The sequence below is a fragment of the Physeter macrocephalus genome, chromosome 18, assembly GCF_002837175.3.
Source record: "Physeter macrocephalus isolate SW-GA chromosome 18, ASM283717v5, whole genome shotgun sequence".
In the NCBI taxonomy this organism is placed as follows: Eukaryota; Metazoa; Chordata; class Mammalia; order Artiodactyla; family Physeteridae; genus Physeter; species Physeter macrocephalus.
The window spans coordinates 9,385,637-9,409,592 of record NC_041231.1 but is presented as its reverse complement, the minus strand read 5'-3'; the positions used below and the strand labels follow the sequence as shown (position 1 = coordinate 9,409,592).

The 23,956-nt window shown below is 49.0% G+C and overlaps 2 protein-coding genes across 5 annotated transcripts in view; one reads left to right on the top strand and one right to left on the bottom strand.

The window, feature by feature from the left end:
• Positions 1–23,956, top strand: part of SYN2 (synapsin II) — a 169,763-nt gene that overhangs the window by 132,496 nt on the left and 13,311 nt on the right. For all 4 annotated transcript variants that reach the window (XM_024123985.3, XM_028478502.2, XM_028478503.2 and 1 more), the window contains exons 6-10: positions 8,607–8,669; positions 9,105–9,247; positions 14,699–14,773; positions 15,203–15,305; positions 16,476–16,625. In XM_024123985.3, the coding sequence (XP_023979753.1) occupies positions 8,607–8,669; positions 9,105–9,247; positions 14,699–14,773; positions 15,203–15,305; positions 16,476–16,625 (534 nt within the window). The remainder of the gene's footprint in view (positions 1–8,606; positions 8,670–9,104; positions 9,248–14,698; positions 14,774–15,202; positions 15,306–16,475; positions 16,626–23,956) is intronic.
• TIMP4 (TIMP metallopeptidase inhibitor 4) lies at positions 438–6,527 on the bottom strand. Its single transcript, XM_007126191.4, has 5 exons — positions 6,325–6,527; positions 5,028–5,125; positions 4,501–4,615; positions 1,788–1,912; positions 438–1,130 (listed from the first exon to the last, which is right to left on the bottom strand). Exons 1-5 carry the CDS (start codon positions 6,461–6,463, stop codon positions 933–935), a joined length of 675 nt encoding a protein of 224 aa, XP_007126253.1. The 5' UTR covers positions 6,464–6,527; the 3' UTR covers positions 438–932.

The following is a 23,956-nucleotide window of genomic DNA, read 5'->3' as shown; positions in this document are numbered from 1 at the left end:
GGTATTTGCCTTCAAGAGAGGACCCCTAAGATCTCTCTGAGGTGTCAAAAGCTAAGTGGGAATTTCAACTCTATAAGAGAAAGGCTTTTTTTAGCTTAAAAAAAAGTTTTGAAGTAGGAATGAGGACATCAGTAATCTAGTAGAGAAGGACTTTCTAAAAGAGACAGAGGGGAAGCCTTTTGGACATCAGTTGAGGGCATTAAGTATAGTTAACCTAGAGAGACAATACCCAAGTCTGTTCTTATCTTGCTAATTGGGCCAGGCCCTCTGCCAGGAATGGTATAGAGGGGATTACAGCACATGGAGGGAGGTTAGGCCACTGTAGGCTGCACATTGGATGATTCCGTGTCCCCCAAGTCACTCCCCGAAACAGATGAAAGTGTATCAGAGGATCAGAATGAGCTGAGACAGGAGGAGTAGAGGATACACAGCCAGAGGATGTTGTTCTTTTCATTTCTCCACATCAGCCTGTTTATGATACTGTCAACCCACCTTCTGGTCTTGTACATCACAAGGCCGCCACACCATCTCATATGTATAATAGTCACCATCTCTCCCCTGTCAGATCAGTTAAGACAAAAAGAAAGCACATTTATCTAGGGAGAAAAAGGAATAGTCCTAGCTTTGGAAAAGAAACTAAGCCAGAATCAATAACAAATATCAGCTCAGCTAAAAGGGTTTGGGAGGCAGGGATGAAGGGCTGAGGACAGGCGAGAACAGTCATGCTACTTTCCCTAGCCCTTGACAGGTTCTGGACTGGGGTCTTGGACACAAGCTGTAATATGCCCCATCCCTGCCCTAATGCTGGCCAGACCATCCACTTGTTACTTCCCATTGTCTGGCAGCGATGAGGCAGGTGGTGACAGCCAGAGCTCTGAGGGAAGGAAAATGACTTGGTTTTCAGGATTCTTGAAGGTATGTGGTGGTCCCTCCTAGGGCTGGATGATATCAACAAACTCCTTCCTGAGGGGCAGGCGTCCCTGGTACCAGCTGCAGGTGCCATCAACATGCTTCATGCAGACATAGTGCCGGGCCTGGTACCCATAGAGCTTCCGTTCCAATAGCCAGTCTGTCCAGAGGCACTCGTTGGGAGCCGAGATGGTACAGGGCACCGTATAGCAGGTGGTGATCTAGAGCCATAGCCACACAACATCAAAGTGAGTAGGGTGTCCTTTTTCCATTATTGCCTTTCAGACTCCTACTTGTTCTCCTACAGCCTAACTCAAACGCCCCCTCCCTTATGAAGCCTTTCCCAGTCTCCAAATTTCTCCCTTAGTTCTCGTTCCCCCTGTGCTCTGCATATATAGTATTGCCTCCCTAATGGCATCTCTGGAGTCAGAAAGACCTGAAGGTCCTTACTCTACCACTGACCTTAAGCAAGTCACTTCACTTCCCACAGCATTAATTTCTTCACCTTAAGATGGAAATCTTAAGTCTTCAAAAATTGGTTTTAAAGACTAAATTAAATATTTTAAATAAATTAACCATTACAGGTCCTGGCAAAAAGAGTAGACTCTCTTTAAATGGTAGTGTGTTATCCCAGTCTGCCTAATATGATGGCTGCCTTCCCAGCTAAAATGTAAGTACTCTGAGATCAGGGACTATGGGCCATCTCGCTTTCCCATCCCCAGCTTCATACGAGGCCTGGTCCATCGCAGATCTCGAGTATAGTACAGCAGGTGAATAGATCATGCATGTGTGAAGGAAGGAATACATGAAAGGTGAGGCTGCGTGGCTCAAGACCCTTCCCCCACCCCCAAAAGACCTTGGAAATGGACATTCCTTACATGGCAGCCACAGTTCAGATGGTAGTGGTGATTCAGACTTTCTCTCTGCAAAAAGGACAGGTTCTCCCAGGGCTCAATGTAGTTGCACAGATGGATGAAGACTTTCCCATCGCTGAGGATCTGACCTTCAAGGGGAGATGGAGGAGAGCCTAGCATGAGGAATCTGCTCATGGAGCTCCAGGAGCCCGGATTCTTGAAGGAGCCCCGAATCACAGCCTCTTCAGTATCTTTTGGTGGCAGTGGTGACATGGGGCTCAGTGAAGGAACCAGAAATACCTCTATTGTCTTTATATCAAAGCTGTTACCAGATGATGTTTGTATGAGGGAGAATTGTGGGGTGAAGGCCTTTACGTTAGCATGGTGTAGACAGAGGGATGTGGGCTTTAAGTCAGAATCTTGGTGGAGCCCCCTTCTTTTCTATCATTTACTAGTGTGTGACCTTAAGAAAGTCACGTAACTTCTCAGCTGAAAGATGAGAATAATGAGGTTATTGGCAGGATTAAATGAGAGGATGTCTGTGAAGTTCCCAGCACAGTTGTGGGCCCACAGAAGATGTTCAATAGATAGTAGGTCTTTCTTCCTTTTCAACCCTTTCCAACCCTTCCCAATATCTACACAGGCCAGTCTCCTGCCCCAGTGATACCTCTCTTGGTGAGTCTTTCCCCTTCCCCTGCTTTACTTATCAAAGTCTTTCCTATCTCCAAAGACCCTTTTTAGTACTGTCTCGTCCTCAAAGCCATCCCTGACCGTGCTAGCCCACACCTCTCTTAGAACTTCAGTCGCTCAGTCATTTACTGACTGAGCAACTACTATGACCTGGTACCAGGAATACAGAAATAAATATGACAGGATCTCTGCCCCCAAGGAGCTTAAAAACTAGTAAGGAAGACAGATAAGTAGGCAAAAATGACACTGTTGTGTGATTATATACAAGATGCAGTATAAGAACAAAGGAAAGAACAATTATCTCTGTCTGTGGCAGGGCTGGGGGCAAGAAGGGTGTCTAAGGGCAGATGATGCTTGCGTTGGGCCTTGAAGGGATGGGTAGGAGTTCACCTGCCAGACAAGTGGGGAAACTTCTGGATGTTGGGACAGAGGGGCGTAGCCCAGCAGTATACCTACTGCAACCGCAAGTAGTTTCATTCAGCTCTAGGGGAAGCGAGGGGCTGGGAACGGTCACTGACAAGTGGCGGGAGGCAAGGCTGGAGAGGTCAGCAGGGTCTGCTCACAGAGGGCATTCAGTATTAGGCAGAAGAGCTTGTGCCTCCTCCTGCAGGCGCCACTGATGACTTTTCAGTACGCCTGTGCTTCGTCACCTAACCCCACCTTCGTTTAGACTTGACCTCTGTGAGGGCAGCCAGCACGTTTCCTGCTTCCCCTGATGCACCACTGTACCTAGGAGAGGGCTAGGCAGGCAGAGGGCAGGTGCTCAGGAAGGAGGTGGCCTCATTGGCTAGTCCTGGGACCTGGAGGGCTCAGGGGCATGCCCTGCCTCTGCCTCTCCCATCCAGAGGCGCCCCGATCAGCACATGCTCAGAGCTGGGGGCGCCTACCAGTGTGGCCTCCAATGCCTATAACTTCTCAGAAGTTTGAACTGTGAGCTCTTTGAGGACTGTGACTTGTTACTGAGTCTCCACTCTCCTGCCCGAGGCCAGGCAGTGAGTAGGTGGTCATTCATTGCTAAGGGGACGGGACGGACAGATAGTGGAATTCCTCCTCCTGTCCTCCCCACCTGCTATGTTTTTCTTTTCCTGGCCTTCTTTCTAAATATTTTTTTGTCCTTTAGGGCCGATTCAGATCCCTCTTACACAATGAAGCTTCCCTAACTGTTTACAACCACACAAATACCTTTCCCTGAACTGCAAAATAATTCAGTATTGCATTCATTCACTTATGGATTATATTCTTGTGAGGTTCTTTAACTGTTCTATCCCAACCAGTTCCGTATGAGGGATCTGCCTGAGCCCAAGGTCATGGAGACAGAATCACGTTAGAGTCAAGGCTCCTGTTAGGGCCTGTGCTTTACTGCACCCCCAGAATAGGGCCTCGGATGTGAGTCAGCCACGAGCCAAGGGTGTGACCTGTTCTGGCTGTCTAAAGCTAATACAGTTGTAGGCTACAGTGACTATTATGTGTGTATTGCAGGGGGAGTTTGCAAATGCACAACCCTCCTTTACTCTGTGTAACTGAGACCTCCCCTGCAGTGTGGTGTCCAGTTCGGGGTCCTGTGCTGGGGAGGGACAGGGACAGGCTATATCCCATTGAAGGTGGCCAGGGCAGGAAGGGGTCTGGGAACCACAGCCAGTAGATCTGGAGCTAGAGTGCATGTATCTATCGGCCTCAGCCCTCTGAAGGGTCATTGTAGAATAGAGGGCAGAGCTGAACCCATAAGGGAGAGTTTCAGAATGGCAGAATTTGGCTCAAGATAGCAAAAATCTAATACCAATTAAAGCTGTTTGGAAATGGAACCAGTTACCCTAGGCTGCGAGAGCAACCTGTGAACTAGCAAGCCAGTGGCAGTGAGGACTTTTGCACTGAAAGGGACGTTACCAAGGCTCCTCCCGACCTAGGCTGCCCCTTCGTAACAGCTCTGTTTTATGCCCGAGAAAATGCCACCTGGCTCAGCTCACTACCCAGGGTCAGCCCGGGCTCCTCCTTGACTGCTTTCCTTAGGGCAGAGACTCTTAGGGCTGCTTGCTGGTCTTTAACTTACCAGTCAGGAGATACTGCTTCTGGCTGTTAGCTTCTAGTTTCACCCCACAGAGGGAAGAATCAAAAGGTGTATAGATATACTGAATATTGTTGACTTTCTCAAACCCTTTGAACATCTGAAAGCATTTACAAAAGAGCAGTACTGGGTCAGTGAGTGTACTTTATATCTTAACAGGAAAAACTTTTTCTTAATCTCAAAAACTTAAGTGAAAGTCTAGTTCAGGATTTGTTGCACACAGACGGCCCAACTGGGTCTTTCTTCTCTAAAACGATCTAAACCTTTGTTGATTCCAATGAGAAGGGAGGTGCCTCTAGCAGCCCTATGCACAAGCGCTGAGGGCCTGTCCTGCACTGTCCCTTGGCTCCGGTGCACCTGCTGCCTACATGCCATCCCCTGCACTTGAGCATCTGTACCCCAGCACCGCTGAGCCAGGCTGCCTCACCTATCAGCCCCACCGCTCCCAGATCACAGACCCCACTCCTCCTAACAGCCCAAGGGGGTAATCGCCCTGGCCTGTCCCCATGTACCTTTATCTGTTTGATTTCATACCGGATCATTTTTTGAGTGTCACCAGGTTCTGCACTGGCAGGAACTACCTTCTCACTGGAGATTTTGGCCCGGATCGCTGCATAGGAAGAGAAAAGAGGGAACTTTCAGCAACACGTGGGAGCGGTCCGTCTGGGATCTGGATGACGTGGCGCCCCTGGAGAATTGTGCAGGGGAATTCTGGGCTTAGGTCTTGGTGGGTTATGGGGAGAATGCTGCATGTGAGGGATACTCCTCTGCAGTTGCTGGAAGTTCCAAAACCCTCGGGCCTGTTGGGTCCTGCACTTGACCAGCTTGTCTGGGGAGTCTGGTTCTCCACAGCCCAGGGTGCAGTGGGGTGGAGGTGTGCGGCAGGTAGAGGAGGAAGGAGGAGCCACTTGAGGGCAGTTGGTGTGTGATCATCCACTGCTGTAGCCCAAGGCCTCATAGAGAGACTGACCGAGGTGATATTGGCAAAGGTTTAGTGAATTAATAAATGTCCTGACCCTGCACAGAGGTAGCTCATCTCTTGCCACTTGGGTATTAATTAAAGCCTGTTTATGAGTTCCTCCTCTGTGCCTGGCCTAACGCTAGATACTAGACCCACAAACATGATTAAGACAGGGTCCGCACCCTGCAGAACTCTTGGTGTGGTGGAGAACACCCTTAGAAAGACCAACAGCACAGCATGGTAGGAGCACAGAGGTGCTGTGGCAGCACCAAGGAGTCAGGAAGCCTTCAGAGAAGAGGAGACACCTGAGTAAGATCTTGAAGGATGAATAGGAGTTTGCCAGGAATTTAAGGGTTTCACGGAAGGGCATTCCAGGCAGAGGGAGAGAAAGGGCAAAAGGTGTGTGTTGAGGTGAGGGCGTGGTGACAACCTCAGTTATAGGCTCGGACACCCAAGGATGTTTATAATGAAAGCGCAACCCCCTGGCCCCTGGCTTCCCCTTCCCCCATCCAGTAGATCAGAATAATCACCGGAGAGTTCCGGAGACTTGTCAGTGACAGCACCACCCGCGCCCCCCCCCCGCCCCCGTAACTGCAGTAGGCAGGGGAGAGGGGGTCGCTGCGGAGGCCCTTTACGCAGTCTGTTCCCTCGCAAGTCTGCGGGTCGCCGCGCTTGCAAGGTGGCTGTGGCTCCGGCCCTGTCCGACCCACGGGGCCCCAGCAGGAGGCAACTGGTGCGGGATTGGAGCTCCTCCCCTTCCCTCCGGACTCCAGGTCTGCCGCTGGGCCCCGCCTCGACCCCACACAGCCGCCCCCTGCCGTAGCCCTCGAGGGCTCCCCCGGACTCACCTAGCGCCGAGTGGCAGACGTGCTGCTGGGGGTGCGCGGGGGCGCAGCTGCACGCCTCGCCCAGCCCCGGCGGCCGAAGCAGCGCCAGCAACCGCAGCAGCAGCGCCCAGCTCGGCGCGGTCCGGGGGCTCTGCGGCATGTCACGGCAGCGCCCTGACTCAGCCTCTGGGGACTGTCGGACCAAGCAGCCCCTCCAGGGCTTCTCCAGAACTCGTCGCGCCTCTCGCCCCTGGCTTTATGAGGTGGAGCTAGGGCCAGTCCCGCCCCGATGGGCTCCGCCCTCCTTTGGCTGTAGGCCACCCGCGGCTGCGAGACCAGCGGCCCTCCTGGCCAGCGGGCTCAGTGGCAGGCTCAGCAAGATGAAGAGGGAAGCCAGGAGAGGCTGCTAGCCTCTGTTTCCTTGCCTGAGCCTTCTGGAAGTAGAGGGAGGGGTGGGAAAGGGGATGGTGTAAGGACCGAAAGACAGGGCAACGAGGACAAATGCACCGGGACACAGAGACCAGGCGACTGTGCGTCAGGCAGAAGGGACAAGAGTGTAGAGAGGCACAAACAGAAAGAGACAGGCGGAGTCAGAGAGAGGCAGACGGAATTACAACAGGCAAAGAGACAGTGACAGAGAAGGACGGATCTCTTGCTGAGCTGCACGCTGGGAATGAGACAAGCTACTCAGGGCTTCTTTCAGCTGCAGGAAGTGTTTTCAATGCCCTATTTATGAGGCTCCAAAGCAACAGCAAACAGTAATGGAATAGGACAGAGAAAGTTGGGGTGTGTGTGTGTCTTGGCTCTCTCGGCTGGGGGGTGGGGAGAGATGTCCGAGAAAGCAGCCAGTGCTCTAGAAACCCTTTCGCGTGCCCAGAGCTCAGACTCTGCAGATGGCTGAGGACAGTGCTCTTGCTGGGGGCTCAAAGCACGGGGTAGCCCATCACTTAGGGCAAACCTGGGTTCTCAAAGCTCTCTGCAGACCCTAGGCCACCCTGGTTCCTATCTCAGGCCCCTACTCAGTTGAGAGACTGCATCTGGTTATAGAGGGTGGGGCAGCTTAGAAAACAAAGAAGCAAGGCACTTGGGGCCACGGACTGGAGTCCTGTCCACTGTTTGACAGAGGGCATAGTGCTCCGAGCCTCCAAACAGAAAGAAACCCATGGGATTATTGTCGTAGGATGTTTCCACACAGTGTTCCACCAGAAGGTAGCAGGCTGGGTACTGATTCTGTCACTAGGTAGCTTGGCAACCTTTGCCTCTCTGGGTCTCACTTCTTTCTCCCTAAAGTAGGATTGAACTACATGAATTCGCCCCAGTCTCAACTGGCCTCAGCCAGGAATACTGAAATCCTCAGGTCAGGTACTCCCAGTATCTGGTCACACTCAGGATTCCCATGGGAATCTGACTTTTCGTCAGAGCCAACATTATTTCCTTTGAAAGACATGTTTTCATCTTGGTGTGGTGGTGATGTTTGAAAAGAAGGAAACTGAAAGAGAGCTGAGCCTGACTGAGAAGGATGAGATTTGGTGTCCAGGTTGGTTCTTCATGTAACACCCGACCAAGATGGAGTCTGATGTGTTTTTGCACGGGATCTCCAAAGCATCCAGTCCAGTCTCTTCACTCGGCAGATGTGAAGGCTGAGGCCCAGGGAGGTAAAGGGACTTGCAGAGAGACTGGGATGCAAGTCTCCTGACGTCTAGTCCAGCGCTCTTTCCCCTCCACCATGTCATTTCTTCCATCGCCATTTTGTAACAGCTTGAAATCCTGCCTTTGGAGGGTAGTTCTTCTTCTTGTGAGTTTTCATAGTTCCTCTGTTAAAATACGGCTACCTCAAGGTAATGTTTACTCTCTTAAGGATCTCTTTTGAGTGATAAACGTGTTGAATTCTTATGTCAGCTCTCTTCCAAACCCCAAGCTGGGCAGAAATGGGCCTTCGCATACTAAGTAAGCTGTGTTTGGTGGTGAGTTTGGGGTGTTGGTGAGCAGCGAAGAGAGTGTGAAAGAGGGGAGAAGAACCAAGTTCAGTACAGGAAAGCTGGACACATGAAGGCTGAAGCGATAAGTTTTAAAGATGTAGAGAGTACCAAGTCGGAGAGCAGGGTCCTTATGGTTCTGCTACTAGTATGCTGTGACCTTAAGCAAGTCACTGTCACCCTATGGGCCTCAGTTTTTTAATTTGTGAGGCAAGTAGGTTGCACTAGTTCTTTAAAGAGCCCTTCCAAGGGTGTTCCCAAGAAAAATATTTGTAAGATTCCACACGTACACTCTGACCAATTCATTCCTTTCTCCTCTGCTTTCAGCTGACTCTGCCCACGTTCCCTGTGGTGGTGAAGATCGGCCATGCTCACTCAGGCATGGGCAAGGTAAGGCTGGGGCTGCTGTGCCCTGGGGTTGAGGCCAAGAAGGGCACGTTTCAGAGAGCCTGGCTGTGGACTGCTCTGCCTCTGTTGCTCGTGACTTCTCTTCAAGGAGAAGGCCATTTGGCCCCTGTGAAGCCATGAGTGTTACCCAAACGGTCCTCCTGCAGCAAGCAGAGTGCGGGCCACCTGACTGGTCCCTGTGTTCTTTGTAGCAAAGGTGGCTCCTGAGCCCTGGGAAGGGAAGCTCAAGAGTAGGGACTTCCTAGGGAGATGTGGCTGTCAGGTCTGCATCTGGATGGAAACATCTTGATGGGTTTGGGGGCTCAGGGCTCTTGTGACTCTCAATGTGTGTGTGTGTGTGTGTGTGTGTGTGTGTGTGTCTGTGTCTGTGTCTGTGTCTGTGTCCCTTTCTCCCTCTCTGCCTTCCTCCAACATTAGGTCAAAGTGGAAAACCACTACGATTTCCAGGACATTGCCAGCGTGGTGGCCCTCACCCAGACCTACGCCACAGCAGAGCCTTTCGTCGACGCCAAGTATGACATCCGGGTCCAGAAGATAGGCAACAACTACAAGGCTTACATGTGAGTGGGGGTGGGGTCCCCACAGGTGCTCTTTGCTGTCTCCTCAGCTCTGGGGAGACTCTCGGCCTCCAGGTAGTAGCCACCTCTCAGTTTAGCCTCCTCTGGCCCACAAGGCAGAGAACAGAGAGCGGGCGCCATTCAAGTCAAGGGAGTCTTAGCCTGGCTTCCTTTCAAGGCAGAGGAGGGGTTCCTGAACTAAGACGAGAAATAAAATGAGTATTTATTTTCATTTTAGCCTCTAAGTGGAATCTGACATTCTCCTCAGTTATGAGCAGACTGGAGTTTCAGCAGCAGCACATGTGATTTGTCACTAATGGTCATCACAGAGGTTTTGTATCACATACACTTGTGACAGATATCGCTAAATACCAGTTGCTTTTATCACTATTTAAGAATCATGGTAGATAGACTTGCCACTGCATTCACACCTGTAAAGACATTTGTTATTTACGAAGAAACATATTTTTTACTGATCTGAGATTTGTTTATTATTTTTGATAACTCTTTTGGTAAATTCTTTTAAATAATTGAGTTCCTTTGTTGTCTTGTGTAGTTTATTTTACGTTCACACGTCTTACATATTTTACACATCGAAAGGAATCCGTAGGCTTCACTAGGCGGCCAGAGCACAGAAAAAGTTAAGAAGCTCCTGACAGGCGGCCAGAGCACAGAAAAAGTTAAGAAACTCCTGACGTAACGATGTAGCCTTGCAAACACTACAGAAGATTAAAAGCCTAGTGGTTATGAGAACAGATGACTTCTCCATGTAACTGTGTCCATTTTCCAGAATGGAAAGGTAAAGGTTTCCTCCAATACAATTTAGAAAAAGAAAAGATTTCAAGACTACCTGATCTTCCATAAAATACATAAGAATGCAAATGGCTTACAAGTCCAATTTTGGAAATATTAACTTCACACTGTAAAAAATGTTAAGGTAGTGTTTTTCTTTACAAAGAGAGAACATTACAATATATGAATTTGTTCTTTGCCACTCAGGACTTGAGCAGACGTCAGGGTTGAGCGGCTTCCTTGTCTCACCATCTATTTTCATTTTTCTTCCCTCATCTTTCCTTTTAGTGTGTGTACTCCTCACCCCTGGAGTTAGTTAGGAGTCCCTTCCCTGCACTCCCTTCTTGTACCCCTTCGCACACCTCTAGTTGAGCGCTTTTCACACGTTGGGGATTTGTACCACGCTCCTCTGAGCTCTCTAGGCGGAACCGGAGTCATCTCTGTGGCCCTGCTTCCTTGTACAGTAGCAGGCGTGTGTGTAGTAGACCCCCAATAAGTATGCAGGGAAGAGCCCTTGTGAAGAACTGAAGCACAGAGTTTTTTACCTTTATTCACCCAATTCCTACTTTTTTTAAGTTTATAATTTTTTTTTTTAGTAAATCTTTACTGGAGTATAATTGCTTCACAATACTGTGTTAGTTTCTGTGGCACAACAAAGTGAATCAGCCATATGCATACACTTCCCCATATCCTCCTCCTCCTCCTGAGCCTCCCTCCCAGCCTCCCTCCCCCACCCCTCTAGGTCAGCGCAAAACACCGAGCTGATCTCCCTGTGCTATGCGGCTGCTTCCCACCAGCCAACTGTTTTACATTCGGTAGTGTATATGTCTTGCTTCACCCTCCCACCCCATGTCCTCAAGTCCATTCTCTATGTCTACCTCTTTATTCCTGCCCTGCAACTAGGTTCATCAGTACCATTTTTTTTTTTTTAGATTCCACATATATATGCGTTAGCATACAGTTATAATTTTTTATTTAAAGCCTTTCTGCTTCAGAAAGGAATTTAGGGTTGCTTTAAAATTATGCACAATGTAAGACAGGATAATTTAAAAGACCATTATAAAAACTAGCTAAAAGAAGCAGAAAGATTGATGACTTCAGCACCTAGGAAAGCAGGTATCCTATCCTTTAATTTTAAAATCCCCTAAATAAACTCAAAACAGTTATGATAGTGGAGCAAGAATGTCTTCATCCTTAAAAAGAGACACCACGGGCTTCCCTGGTGGCGCAGTGGTTGAGAGTCCGCCTGCCGATGCAGGGGACATGGGTTCGTGCCCCGGTCCGGGAAGATCCCACATGCCGCGGAGCGGCTGGGCCCGTGAGCCATGGCCGCCGAGCCTGCGTGTCCGGAGCCTGTGCTCCGCAACGGGAGAGGCCACAACAGTGAGAGGCCCGCGTGCCGGAAAAAAAAAAAAAAAAAAAAGAGACACCACATTTTTAAAGGTTGGGGTTTCTGAAAACAATTTAAATGAAGCATAAGATAAGAGAATCAGGGACTTCCCTGGCAGTCCAGTGGTTAAGACTCCGTGCTTCCACTGCACGGGGCACAGGCTCGATCCTTGGTGAGGGAACTAAGATCCCACATGCCGCAGGGCAACTAAGCCCACGCGCCACAGCTGGAGAGAAGCCCACGTGCTGCAAAGAAAGATGCCGCATGCTGCAACAAAGATCCCTCCTGCCTGACGCACTAAGACCTGACGCAGCCAAATAAATAAATAAATATTTTTAAAGTAAATAAATAAATTTAAATGGTCAGAATCAACATTAAAAAAAAAAAAAAAAAGAATCCCCAACCAATGATGAGGGGTGGGTGACTGGAGCAGCTTTAGAAAACATTTACTTACCTTTTTTTTTTTAACATCTTTATTGAAGTATAATTGCTTTACAGTGGTGTGCTAGTTTCTGCTTTATAACAAAGTGAATCAGCTATACATATACATATATCCCCATATCTCTTCCCTCTTGTGTCTCCCTCCCCCCCTCCATATCCCACCCCTCTAGGTGGTCACAAAGCACGGATCTGATCTCCCTGTGCTATGCGGCTGCTTCCCACTAGCTATCTATTTTACATTTGGTAGTGTATATATGTCCATGCCACTCTCTCACTTCCTCCCAGCTTACCCTTCCCCCTCCCCGTGTCCTCAAGTCCTTCTCTATGTCTGCGTCTTTATTCCTGTCCTGCCCCTAGGTTCTTCAGAACCTTTTTTTTTTTTTTTAGATTCTATATACATGGGTTAGCATACAGTAGTGTCCATCCACCTCACTACAAATAACTCAATTTCGTTTCTTTTTATGACTGAGTAGTATTCCATTATGTATATGTGCCACATCTTCTTCATCCACTCATCTATCGATGGACACTTAGGTTGCTTCCATGTCCTGGCTATTGTAAATAGAGCTGCAATGAACATTTTGGTACATGACTCTTTTTGAATTATGGTTTTCTCTGGGTATATGCCCAGTAGTGGGATTGCTGGGTCATATGGTAATTCTATGTTTCGTTTTTTAAGGAACCTGCGGCCTGTTCTCCATAGTGGCTGTATCAATTTACATTCCCACCAACAGTGCAAGAGGGTTCCCTTTTCTCCACACCCTCTCCAGCATTTGTTGTTTGTAGATTGTCTGATGATGACCATTTACTTACTTTTTTATTTGCAAGGGACCGTCAGTTATTTGGGGGAATGTTTAGGCCCTCTCAGCTCCTCTTCCCCAAACTTTTGGCCATTCTCTTGCTCTCAGAAGAAGGAACTGACTTGGCAATAGTCAAGACAAGGTTTGAGATTCTTCCCTTCTCCCCCAGCCCTCACCCTAGAGACCTAGAGACACACAGCCACAGTTGGTGGAAAGAATGCGCTGCTCCTGCCTCGCTGTCAGTAGGCAATAATGTGGGTCCCTCTGTGGGGGTCAGATGACCTGTGAGTCTCCCTAAACGGCTTCTCAGTTTCCCTTCTGCTCCCACGTGCCCCAGGTAGCCTGCATGGATCTGTGCCCTGCATCCCGTTGTTAGAGAAAGGTGTAAAGTATAAGGGACATTATTATTACTCAGAGTTTCTGAGACCCTATTATGTACCGTGGACTTGTGCTGCGGATGTGGAAGTGAGGGACTCTCTGCCCCTGTCCTTGAGGAGTCCAGCCTCACCACAGGAACACACCTGTGAACCACCAGTGTTAGGAAGACAGCATTATTTTTACTATGACCTGTCTTTGTGTTTCTATTCCTATTTGGCAAGCCACTCAGCTGTCAGTTGTTTGTCTCATCTGAACTAGGTAGTGGGGTGTAGGAAAAAGCGCAGCACAATGAAGGAACCAAGAGTCCTGAGTTTTTATCTTGTATCTACTTTGACTAGATATACAATCCTGGACAAGTGATCTAACCTTTCTGCGTCTTAATCTCCTTGTCTGTAAAGTGGGGGCAGGAATCGCAGCCTACTCACAGCAGGGCGGTTGCAGTGAGGCTCTGGTGAGGGATTTGGGAAGGAAGAACCTTGGAAGGTAGTCAGTACTATACAAATGTGAGGAGCTGTTACTGCCATATCCGTCGGCTCACTGGGCTGGCTCAGGGCTCTGAGGTACCAGCCGTGTGTCGGTTTCTCAGTGTCTGAAATCAGATCTCTGCGAGAATACTCCTGAGAACTGCTGAGCAGAGAAGCACATCATCCAGTCTTCAGTCATAGTGAGTGATAAGGACAGCAGGTGAAGGGCTCTGTCAGTATTTGAGCAGGGCTTTTCCGTCCCCTAGGCCATCCCCTTCCTCTTGACTGTGTCTGAGTGAAGACTAATAATTTAAAAGCCATATTTTTGGTATTTTACAGTTTATTTAAAACTGTATCAGTTGGTCCTCATGACAACCCTGTGTTTACATAGGGATAAGGGAGGCGCAGAGAGGTGAAGTGATTCACCCAAGGTCATCCAGCCAGTCAAGAGCAAATCCAGAACCAGAAATCAGGTCACCTGCCCCCTATTTAGTCCAAGACTAGTTGACTCTAACACATGCTCTTGGAGGGAGGGTGCAGAGGACAAGGAAGAGAAGGGGTTGGGGACTTGATTCCATCAGCTCCATGTGATGGTTGAGGCAGCTTAAGCCTGAAGAGGTTAACTGACTTGTCCAGAGTCATGTTGCTGATACTGTAGGCCCTCAAAATTAACTACTGAATGAATAAGTGAGCTAGTAAGGAAGCCATGGGGAGATATTCATAGGAACCCTGAGGGTATTTCCAGGATCAATAGAATTCAGTTTGTATATACCAACTCAGCCCAGATACCAAGTGGGTAGGCTGCTGGGAATACAAGACAAAATATATACCCTCAAGTGATTAATAGACTTGTGGACAGAAGACTTAGCTCAAATAAGTAAGGTAAAAAGTTGACGCAGGATTTTAAGTGAGGTGCAGGCATAGTCCTCTAGGTGTTCTAAAGAGAGCAAGTGCTCATCTGGTTACAAGTATCAGTGAAGGCTCTGTGGAGCCAGAGCAGTCTGGGTGGGACTCTTGTAGAAAGGAGGAGAGCACTGCAGGCGGGGGTTGGCAGAGGCAGCCAGGCTCTAGTCTCAGCAGACAGGCCCCCGGCTATTTGCGGGAGAAGCAGGTGGGGAAAGTGGCGGTGAGCCCTCCTCTTGCTGGCCCGGCTCACTGTCTGTCCTGTCCTGGCGGGACCTTGTTGTAGGAGGACATCGATCTCAGGGAACTGGAAGACAAACACTGGCTCTGCAATGCTGGAGCAGATCGCCATGTCAGACAGGTAAGTAAGGGGAGGCGTCTGTAGATGAGGAGGTGTAAGAAATGAGCCCTGCCCAAGGGGAGCCTCTGATCAGGCCAGACAGATGGAACACAAAGGCCCAAGCACCCAGTTAACAAGATCAGGCAGGAATGGCTTATGTGCTGAATTGTGGAGATAAAGACTGGACATGCCATAGAAGGTCCAGGAAAGGAGGAGTTACTGTGGGCTGGCATGGCCAAGAAAGGCCACCTGGAGTAGGTGAGACCTGCTCTGAGCTTGGGAAGGCAGGTAGGATCTGGAAAGCAAAGCAGGAGGGCCCTGTAGACAAGACAGTGTATTTGATGGGGGTGGAGGGCGGGAGGGATGGGGCGGGGGCTGGGAGAGGTAAAGACAGCAAGGAGAGCATGGGACTAATGCCCCAGCCTCAGGACACCTTCCCCTCCCCTCCAGGTACAAGCTGTGGGTGGACACCTGCTCTGAGATGTTTGGTGGCCTGGACATCTGTGCTGTCAAAGCTGTACATGGCAAAGATGGGAAAGACTACATTTTTGAGGTGAGTCTGGCCCACACAGTATCTCCGAAAGAGACAACCCCCCAGGCTGGAGGCCAGGCTTTTGGCTTGAGACCTACATGGGCAGCACGGACTGCATTTATGTTAGAGTCTCCTGAGCCCTGGGAAGGTTTCCAGATGGCACAGCCAGAGGGTATGCATAGCAAAAACACACCTGCCAGTGGGAGATGTTATTTCTAACCAGCTAGGCTGACCCACACCATTGGTAAGAGATGCCAGACTTGGGTTCCTGGGTCCTAGCCTGCCACTCCTCTGGGAAGACTTTAGTGGTTTTGCCATTCTTGGTCTCAGGAAGCTGGTCCTGGGAATCATTTGGTCCAGTCTGCTCATTTTGCCAGTGAGACAACTGAGGCCTAATGCCATGAACATGTGCCCAAGGCTACATAGTGAATCGGTGTCTCAGCCTGGACGAGAACTCAGGTCTCCTGGGTGCAGGAGATTCTTCTTAGCCTTTCTCCGAGCCTTGAGACACTTGACTCAGCCTGAGCCTCTGGCACAATTTTGCTGACTCTTTTCCTGTATTAAAGGGAGAGTCAGTGGCCATATGGTCTTTCACACACATTCCCGTCCAGTCTTCCCAGGAGCAGGAGAGGCTCCTTGCCAAGAATTGGTGGTATTTGCAGAGGATTCATGTCAGGAGACCAAAGTGGGCTTCGGCATCTACTCCACGGTCTGCTTGGAATGTAACTTCTGGATGGTCATACTTTCCACCTCTCTGGTGGGCCTCAGTTTTCTTATCCATGAATGAGAGAGTTGGACTACAGAGTCTATGATCCTGGGCAAGCAGACACTCCCTAAAGGAGGAAAATATTGATCTGGACCTTGAGGTACAGGAGAAATTGGACTGGTGGTGAAAAGAGAAGGCATCCTATCTCCTTGCTCTCTCTTTCTCCCCACCACCTTCAGCCACCAGACTGAAGTCTCACTGAGCCCTGGCCTGGGTGAAGTCTGGGGGAGGCCCAAGGCAAAGGCTTGCAGGAGAAGGGGATAAAGGCCAATATACGCACAGGAACATGCTTCCAGCCAAAGAGCAAAGCACCAACTTCACCCCATCCTCTCTCTGCTGGCTTAAGTCCTGCTCATTCTGAAAGACTGTACCAGGCCTTGGATGTTTCCAGGCCCTTTCCTAATCCGGGTCACTTCCTCCACCAGGTCATGGACTGTAGTATGCCGCTGATTGGGGAACACCAAGTGGAGGACAGACAGCTCATCACCGAACTGGTCATCAGCAAGATGAACCAGCTGCTGTCCAGGACCCCTATCCTGTCTCCTCAGAGACCCTTAACCACTCAGCAGCCACAGGTAAGCAGGGAAGAGACAGAGGAGAGCCAAGAACGATTGCCAAGCCCACTGGCTCTAGACTGGTGGCTCTAGGATGGAGCAGAGGTCAGATACCTACAGGCCTGCATGGGCTCTATGTAGTCTTTTCCTTCTCCCTCTCTTTCCCTTCCCTCCCCTTTGGACACCTGATTATCTTCTACCACCCCTTATAGAAACCTTCTCATTAGCAGGCTGCAGGATCAGCTATAGAACTGTCCAGAGATGGAGTACTGGATCCCTTCCCTCTGAACGTGAAGACTCCAGGGAACTAGAACCTGTTTCCCCTGGGACTTTTAAACTGGGAGGTATCTGAGGAAGGGCTGGATCAGATCTCTCATTAGCTGTTCACTGCCTGAGAGGTCTGCCGCATTTGTAGAGAAAGAAGGGTGATTCTGAGAAATCTCCTAGTCTGGAGAGAGGGGAGAGTCAGGTCCCTCATTCTGAGCGAGAGTGACCAGGTAAAACTCATATTCGAGTTCTGCTTTCCTTCCTAAGGGAGACGAGGCAGCTTTCTCCAGTTGACTGTGGTGTGTGACTCCGGGCCGTCACGTTCACAGTGACAGTATTCCAGCTGCAGGTCTAGTGGGAAATCCACCCTGAGGTTTTTGTGAAACCTCAGGCCCTGTGGCACTAGAGTGGGCTAAAGACAGTCATCTAGGAGGTAGCTCATTTTTCAAAAATATCGCCAAACTCTTCTCTCCACTGTATAATAGAGTAGTAAAAACTTGGGACAATGAGTCCAAGAACTGAGTCCTAGACTAGCTCTTCGCCTAAACAGCTGTGTGACTCTGGGAGGAAGTTACTACCCTTTCCAGGGCTCAGGTTCTATCCCTTATAATGAAAATCTCTCAGCAGTCTTGCTTTCGAGATCCTACTTCAGTTAGGGAGGTGGAATAGAGTAGTGATTCAGAATGTGGGCTTTGAAGCAGGAACTATCCAAATTTGAATCCTGGACCCTCCGTTTACTGGCTTTGTGACCTTGAACGAGGACCGTATCTGTGGCTCAGGAGAGATCTAAACAACAGCCCTTATTTTCTAGGGCTGTTACAAGGATCAGATGAAGTAAAGGACCTAACACATGGCACAGCACATGGTAAATGCTCAGTAAAGGCTACCTGTGTTGTTACGTAAGCAGCCTCTGGGTGTGGGTTCCCTACAGCCTTAGGCTTTGGGATGATCACTCCCTTTTCTAAAGATCAGTGCTGGGATTATACTGCAATCAGAAGCCAAGTAATTGGATTCTTGAAATCTTTCTGTAAGAAAGAAGAAAAGGAGGGGGAGAGGGCAAAAAAAAAAAAAAAAAAAAAACCAAGATAAAATAGTCTGGATTATTTAGTATAGAAGCAAATTAGTCCACATTTATCTTCTCATCATTTGAACATCACAGAATCATAGCAGAGAAACATCTGTGCTCTCTTTGGGTATCCAAGTTGAGAGTGGCCCCATGTGGCAGGATGTTACCATAAATCAGCTCTTGTGTTTGTTTCCCCCCTTCTATAGGTGGCTCACGCTCTGGGGTCCTCTGACCAAGTGCAGGAATCTGTTCCTGTGCTTCAGGAATGTAGTCACTAGATAACTAGGTAGGGTAATTAGGAGAACACACCTTAGCTGCTTGTTAGAGATACAAGCCCATTATTTAAATATGGTACTTAACTAGAGGTGATAAAAAGATTTTCCCCGGTTAAAATAATACGGCCGCAGTAGATTTTATGATTTTGTAAATCTGATGGAATCAAGGTGTTTGAGTCCTAGTCTTGCCTTTTAGTCCACACTGTCTCAGTGATGGGATTGGCAGATTGATGTTCATTCCTGCTCTAGAGGAAAAGTGACAAGAGCCCCCTTCCCCCCTTACCCACAGAGAAATACAGAGACTATCTGGTAGCTGCTTAAAGAATTTATGACAGAGTTAAGAGAGCCTGATGCTGCCCAGGCAAGATAAACCAAAATGGGCTGCTCTGGGATTCTGTGAGGGTTGCTTAAGTACTTTTATAGATGTGTGCAACACTGTCTTGGCCTCCTAAAGGGAAATCATCCTGACTTGAATGAAGGCTGCGCTGAGAGTCAGGAGACCTGAGTTCGGCCTGTCCTTGCCACTGACTCACCAGGTCACCTTGGTAGATTTCTTTCTGTTTCTCTGCCCCAGCATCTTTGCGTGTATAATGAAGGGTTGAACAAAAAAAATCGCTAAGATCTCTTCTAACAATAAAATTTAGATTATATGAAAATGACAGAAGTTCAATAACAAAGAAAGAATTTACCAAAAAAAGTGTTTTCACCCAATGAAAGCGTTGATTCTTCTTTCATATAAGTCCCTTACTTTGTAAACATTAAATATTTCAGCTTAAATATTTTAAAGAGAAATATGTCAGAGTCAAGGCAGGAAACCTGGTAGGGAATGAGCTTCCCTAAATTTAGGCACACCTGCAAAACTTCCTTGTAGCAAAGCCAGTCTGGCTTCAGGGTAAGTTTTTCTCTGCTGAGCCTCACATTTGAAGTCACAACAGAAACTGTAAAACTGTGGAAAGCACACCATGCTGGGAGCCAAGACACTCAGGGGCTGGTCCCACTCTGCCGTGACATTACGTGACCGTGGGTAAGTCAGTTCCCATCTCTAGACCTTTTTCCTCACCTATAAAATGGAATTGGATTAGATGATCTTTAGATCCCTTTCAATTCTAAGGTCACATGAAACCTGGAGTCAGCCCAGCTGCAAAGTCTAAAGGCCCTTAAGTCCTCCACAAGACTACCCTCACTCCTGACAGCAGCAGGAAATTCATATAGTTCCCCAAACCACCCTTGGGTTCAATAATTCTCTGGAAGGACTCACAGAACTTCCTGAAAGCTATTATACTCACAGGTGTATTATGGGAAAGGATACAGGTCAAAAATAAGCGAAAGAAGGATGCATAAGGCAGAGTCTGGCAGGGTTCCAAACACAAAGCTTCTTTTGTCCTTAGGATGCATTATCCTCTGGCATCCGTATGTGATAAGGCACATGGAGTGTTGCCAACCAGGGGAGCTCACCTGAATTTCAGTGTTCAGAGTTTTTGTTGGGGTTTCATTTTGTAGGCTTGCTTGACTGATTGATCACCTCCTTGAACTCAGTCTCCAACTTTCCCCTCCCTGGAGGTCAGTCGAATACCAAGGGGCCTGAGGGGCCCACCATGAGCCACCTCATTATCGTGCACCATCAGGTGGGCTGAGGGGCCCCCTCCTTGACTAACAGAGACACTCCTGTCACTCAGGAGATTCCAAGAGTTTAGAGGCTACTTTCCAAGGTGGGGAGCGGGGTGTGAGTAAAGGCCAGATCTCTCTTTGGGCAAGGCCAACTTCTTTACTACATACATAATTAAATTAATTTAGCAAATGTCTCTCAAATACTTTCAAGCCTTATTTGTGTTTTCACTGACTAGCACAGGCCTACCCTAAGTATGTGCTTAAAATTAGTTAATAGACTTAGGGCCACAGTGATAAATGCAGTGCTCTCATACCATCCTAGCTCACTGTGCCCTCGCCATGCTGGTAAGGGCCTTTGCATTAGCTGTGTCCTCTCTCTGAAGTGCTCTTCCCATATTTTTGCATGGCTGGCTCTTTCATGATTGCATAGCATATTTCCTAAACCCTCCAATCCAAAATTGCCACCTAGTCACTGGCTACCACCCCTCCCTTTAATTTTCTGCACGTCACTTGTTATCAGCTACATCATTCTCATCTGTGTTTCTTTGTCTCTTCCACTAGAATGTCAGCGCCTCAAGAGTAGGGCTTGTTCACTGCTGTGTCCCTCAGGTCTGGCAGAGTAGCCAGCCCCTGGCAGCCACTGGATGTACCCTGGGTACACTAAGGAGGAGTGGGGGCATGGTCTGCCCGGGTACAATCAGTCGTGGGTAGAAAAGTTGAACAATAACAAAGCTAATCTTTTTATTACTAATTACTAATTGCTTTTTATTATCACCACGTGACAGCAATTCTATGTAAACAACAGTGATAAACCACTCCCACCTACCCCTCCCTTGATCTGCCATTGCAATACATATCTGTTGGACAAGTTCCCAGTTGGAATAAGTGTCTTTAACAGCCCTAGCAGCATATTGGAGCTGGTGTCGGGATTCTATGGACAATTTTAGTAGGGTGCAAATGGAAGAGATGTAAACCAAAGCCCGTTACCTAGGTCCCAGCCAGGACTTTGAATGGCGAACCGAGCCCTCAGGTGCTGCCACTAACTCACGCCCCACTCCTCACGGTCAGGCCCCTCTTGCTGGCCTCTTTTTTCTGTGGCTCTGGCAGCTCAGGCTGCGAGAGCTTCTGGCCTGAGTCACAAGCCCTAGATGCTGCTTCTTGCCCAGTATTCTAGGTCAACGCCAGGACAGACTAGCCATTTGTCTACCTTTCTATCTTTCTCCCTCTCTATCCTTGCCTACAGCTCCCCCATTAAAGCTTTCATTTCTTTGACTCTAAAAGAGAGCCTAAAGGAGGTTAGGGACGGGGGAGGTGAGCAGAGGGCCTCCCTTACCTTGTTGTCAGCCAACTGCCTAGACCAAAGTGGCTTAAGTATAGAAAACAGAGAGCAAAGTCATGGGGCTGGGCCCAGGCCACCTGCTGTGGGTGTAAGAGGCGCTAAGTCTCTGAGAGCAGGGAGGGGGTGAGTGGCAAAGCCTTCTCTGGCTGATGACAGCTTGGCCTCAGCCTGGCTGGCCTGCTGGCTTTAGGGCTGCCCTGAGAGTTGGCCACGGCAAAGGACCCTCTACTCTGGAGTGCCTTAGGGATACTGTTCTCAAGGTGGCAGTGACACCTGGTGGCCAGTGGTGGCCAAAGCCTCTAGGCTATTTACCTACAGAACCTCCTCCCTGTAGGCCTGCTCTCCCCTCTCCGTCACACTCACTGATCCTGGGGTCTGTCGTCTGGAATCTGAGCTGGGCCTTAACGTCCTGGGGCTCTGGAGAGGTGCTACTCCTGAGACTCGGGGGAACCAGGGAGAGAACTGCAGGTGACAGAGCTTTCAGGTCATGCCTGCAGAGATGGTGTCCTAGGGCTCTTCTTAATGTAGCTAGTCTGTTTTCATTTCCCATTACATGGCTCCCTTTTTATTTTCCTGTAAAATCTTGCAGAGCCAAAGGGCTGAATTGCTCATGAAGGGATTTCGGACACCATGGGCTTTCTATTTGGCTATGGGTTAGACCCATGAGGAGTGATTCTAAGATTCAGCCTTTGGAAACATTAATACACATAATGTGTCCAGGAGGAAGATGAGGCTCCTCCCCGACCTTGAGCTGATCAGAGCACACCTCCAATGTTGCTTCCAGTCTGAGGGTCACAGCATAACAAGAACGAACTCTAACTGGACGGTGCTCAGAGGAGAGAGACCTAGAGGTTGGGGCATTTGGCAGATCTGTTCTATGAGTAAAAGTTAAAGGGGCTGTCGTGAAGCAGCAGTAGTCTCAAGGAGCCCATGACTCAGTATCTTCAGCTCTCCAGCGGCTGTCATGGGGCAGAACTGGTGCCAAAGGCAAGCCTACTGGAAGTCGTGAGTAAAGTCTCTGATGCTAAGAGAGGAAATGGCTGCTCCTGAAAGCGGTATGTGGCTGCCACGTCACTGCTGATGTCCAAGCCACTTGTCAGGCACGTTGTGAAAGGCTGGGCTGGGGGCTAGGGCTGTTGGAACAGGCAACTTTTAAAAATCTCCTTCCAGATCTGAGATGCTGTGATCCAGGCCGTGTGCTAGCCACAGACCTGGGAAAGGCAGTGATGAGTGTTCCGAATTGAAGGACTGAGGCCTGATAACCTCTGGCCTCTGCCAGGGGCATTATGCAAGTCCTTTTTCACTGGCTCTCTGGTCTAAAGGGATACTCAAAAACCTTTCCAGCCAGGTCTTTCTAGCTACAAAGGGCTCATAAAGATGAAGTCTCTTGAGTACAAGGAGACCAATATTGAGAAGGGGTTTTATTGGAGTCTAAAGGGCCATGCAGTTACGGAGGAAACACAACTCAAATCCCAAACACGGGACTAAGAGGGCTTCATTCCGTTTAGAAGAAGTAAATTTCAAAGAACAGCCTTCCTGCTTCCCACAGCTGGACTGCTTTAGGGAATTTGTTCCCCTGTGAGTATAAGCTGAAAATGTGAGATTTGAGGCAGGTTCAGATAAAGTCACTAGTGACCAGGTCCCTTAACAGACTATTCAGGGAAACTGACTATTTTGGGGCTGTCTTAACTTTTAAGGGACATCTTTAATCACTTGTAGCTGACCTCGGGTGACCTGGCCCTCTGGGTCCCCATAGGTCTGACCTCGGGTGACCTGGCCCTCTGGGTCCCCGTAGGTCTCATGGACCGCCCCACAGGACATTTCTTGTGTCGTTAAGAAATCAGTGATTATGGGAGGGCTCCAATCCGATGAGCTCTGCCCTTGGAGCAGCAGTTCCCCTCATAAAAGGAGGAGGAGCTCATCCTTGGGTGCCTTTTATACCCTTTCAGAAGAAGGCAGTTGGGCACTGGGGAGTGCAGGAGTGATCCCAGAAAGGTCCCAAGGTGCCTGAAAACATGCTGTCCCTTTTGCTCTGGCTGAACCTACAGCCTCCGACCACATTCCTTCCCGCTGCCTCATTCCCCCTGGGGTCCTGGACCGGGGGAGTGGAGCCTGGGGAGCTGATCAGAATAGCTCTGTGGCGTGTCCGGCGAGGCGCTTGGCCTGGCCTCTTTCCTGGGGCCAGACCCGGAGACCCTTTCTCAATTTCCTGTCTCAGATATGCTGAGCAAGCACAGGCTTTCCTCCATGGTGGGGCAGCTGGACTCAGGCCAGCAACTCTCAAGAGTTGAGTCAATGTCTTTCCTTCCTCAGCTTTCCAGCCTGCTGGGACCTCAGATAGGAGCTCCTCTCTCCCATCTTGTCTGCTGAAAGCCACAGGATGGCAAATTAAAGGTGCCTTCGGCAAAACCCCACAAACCCTCAACCGTGGACTTGGTTTCTCGCCCAGACCCGTGCTTTCCTTTCCAGTCAGCTCAAGAGCTGACATTTACTGCTTCTGAAGTGACTTTTCTGCATCTTCAGGGACCTCACTGGGACAAGTCAGTGATACACAGAGGGCATGGCATAGCTTAGCCCAGAGTCCACACCCTACCCCACCCACCCTAAACTACTGTGCACCAGGTGACAGGAAACCACCCAACAATATCTTCTCCACTGATGCATGAAATCCTACCATTAAAGTGTCATTCCTTTGGATTGATTTTTTTTTTTTTTTTTTTTTTTTTTTTTTTTTTTTTTGCGGTACGCGGGCCTCTCACTGTTGTGGCCTCTCCCGTTGCGGAGCACAGGCTCCGGA

Bases quoted from the DNA above. Each gene is read 5' to 3' on its own strand.
- TIMP4 (XM_007126191.4), bottom strand. From the start codon at position 6,463: ATGCCGCAGAGCCCCCGGACCGCGCCGAGCTGGGCGCTGCTGCTGCGG. The intron at 1,913-4,500 runs GTAAGTTAAAGA...CTCCCCTTGAAG, and splicing joins GAAGCAGTATCTCCTGACTG to GTCAGATCCTCAGCGATGGG. The intron at 1,131-1,787 runs GTAAGGAATGTC...CTATGGCTCTAG, and splicing joins ATCTGAACTGTGGCTGCCAT to ATCACCACCTGCTATACGGT.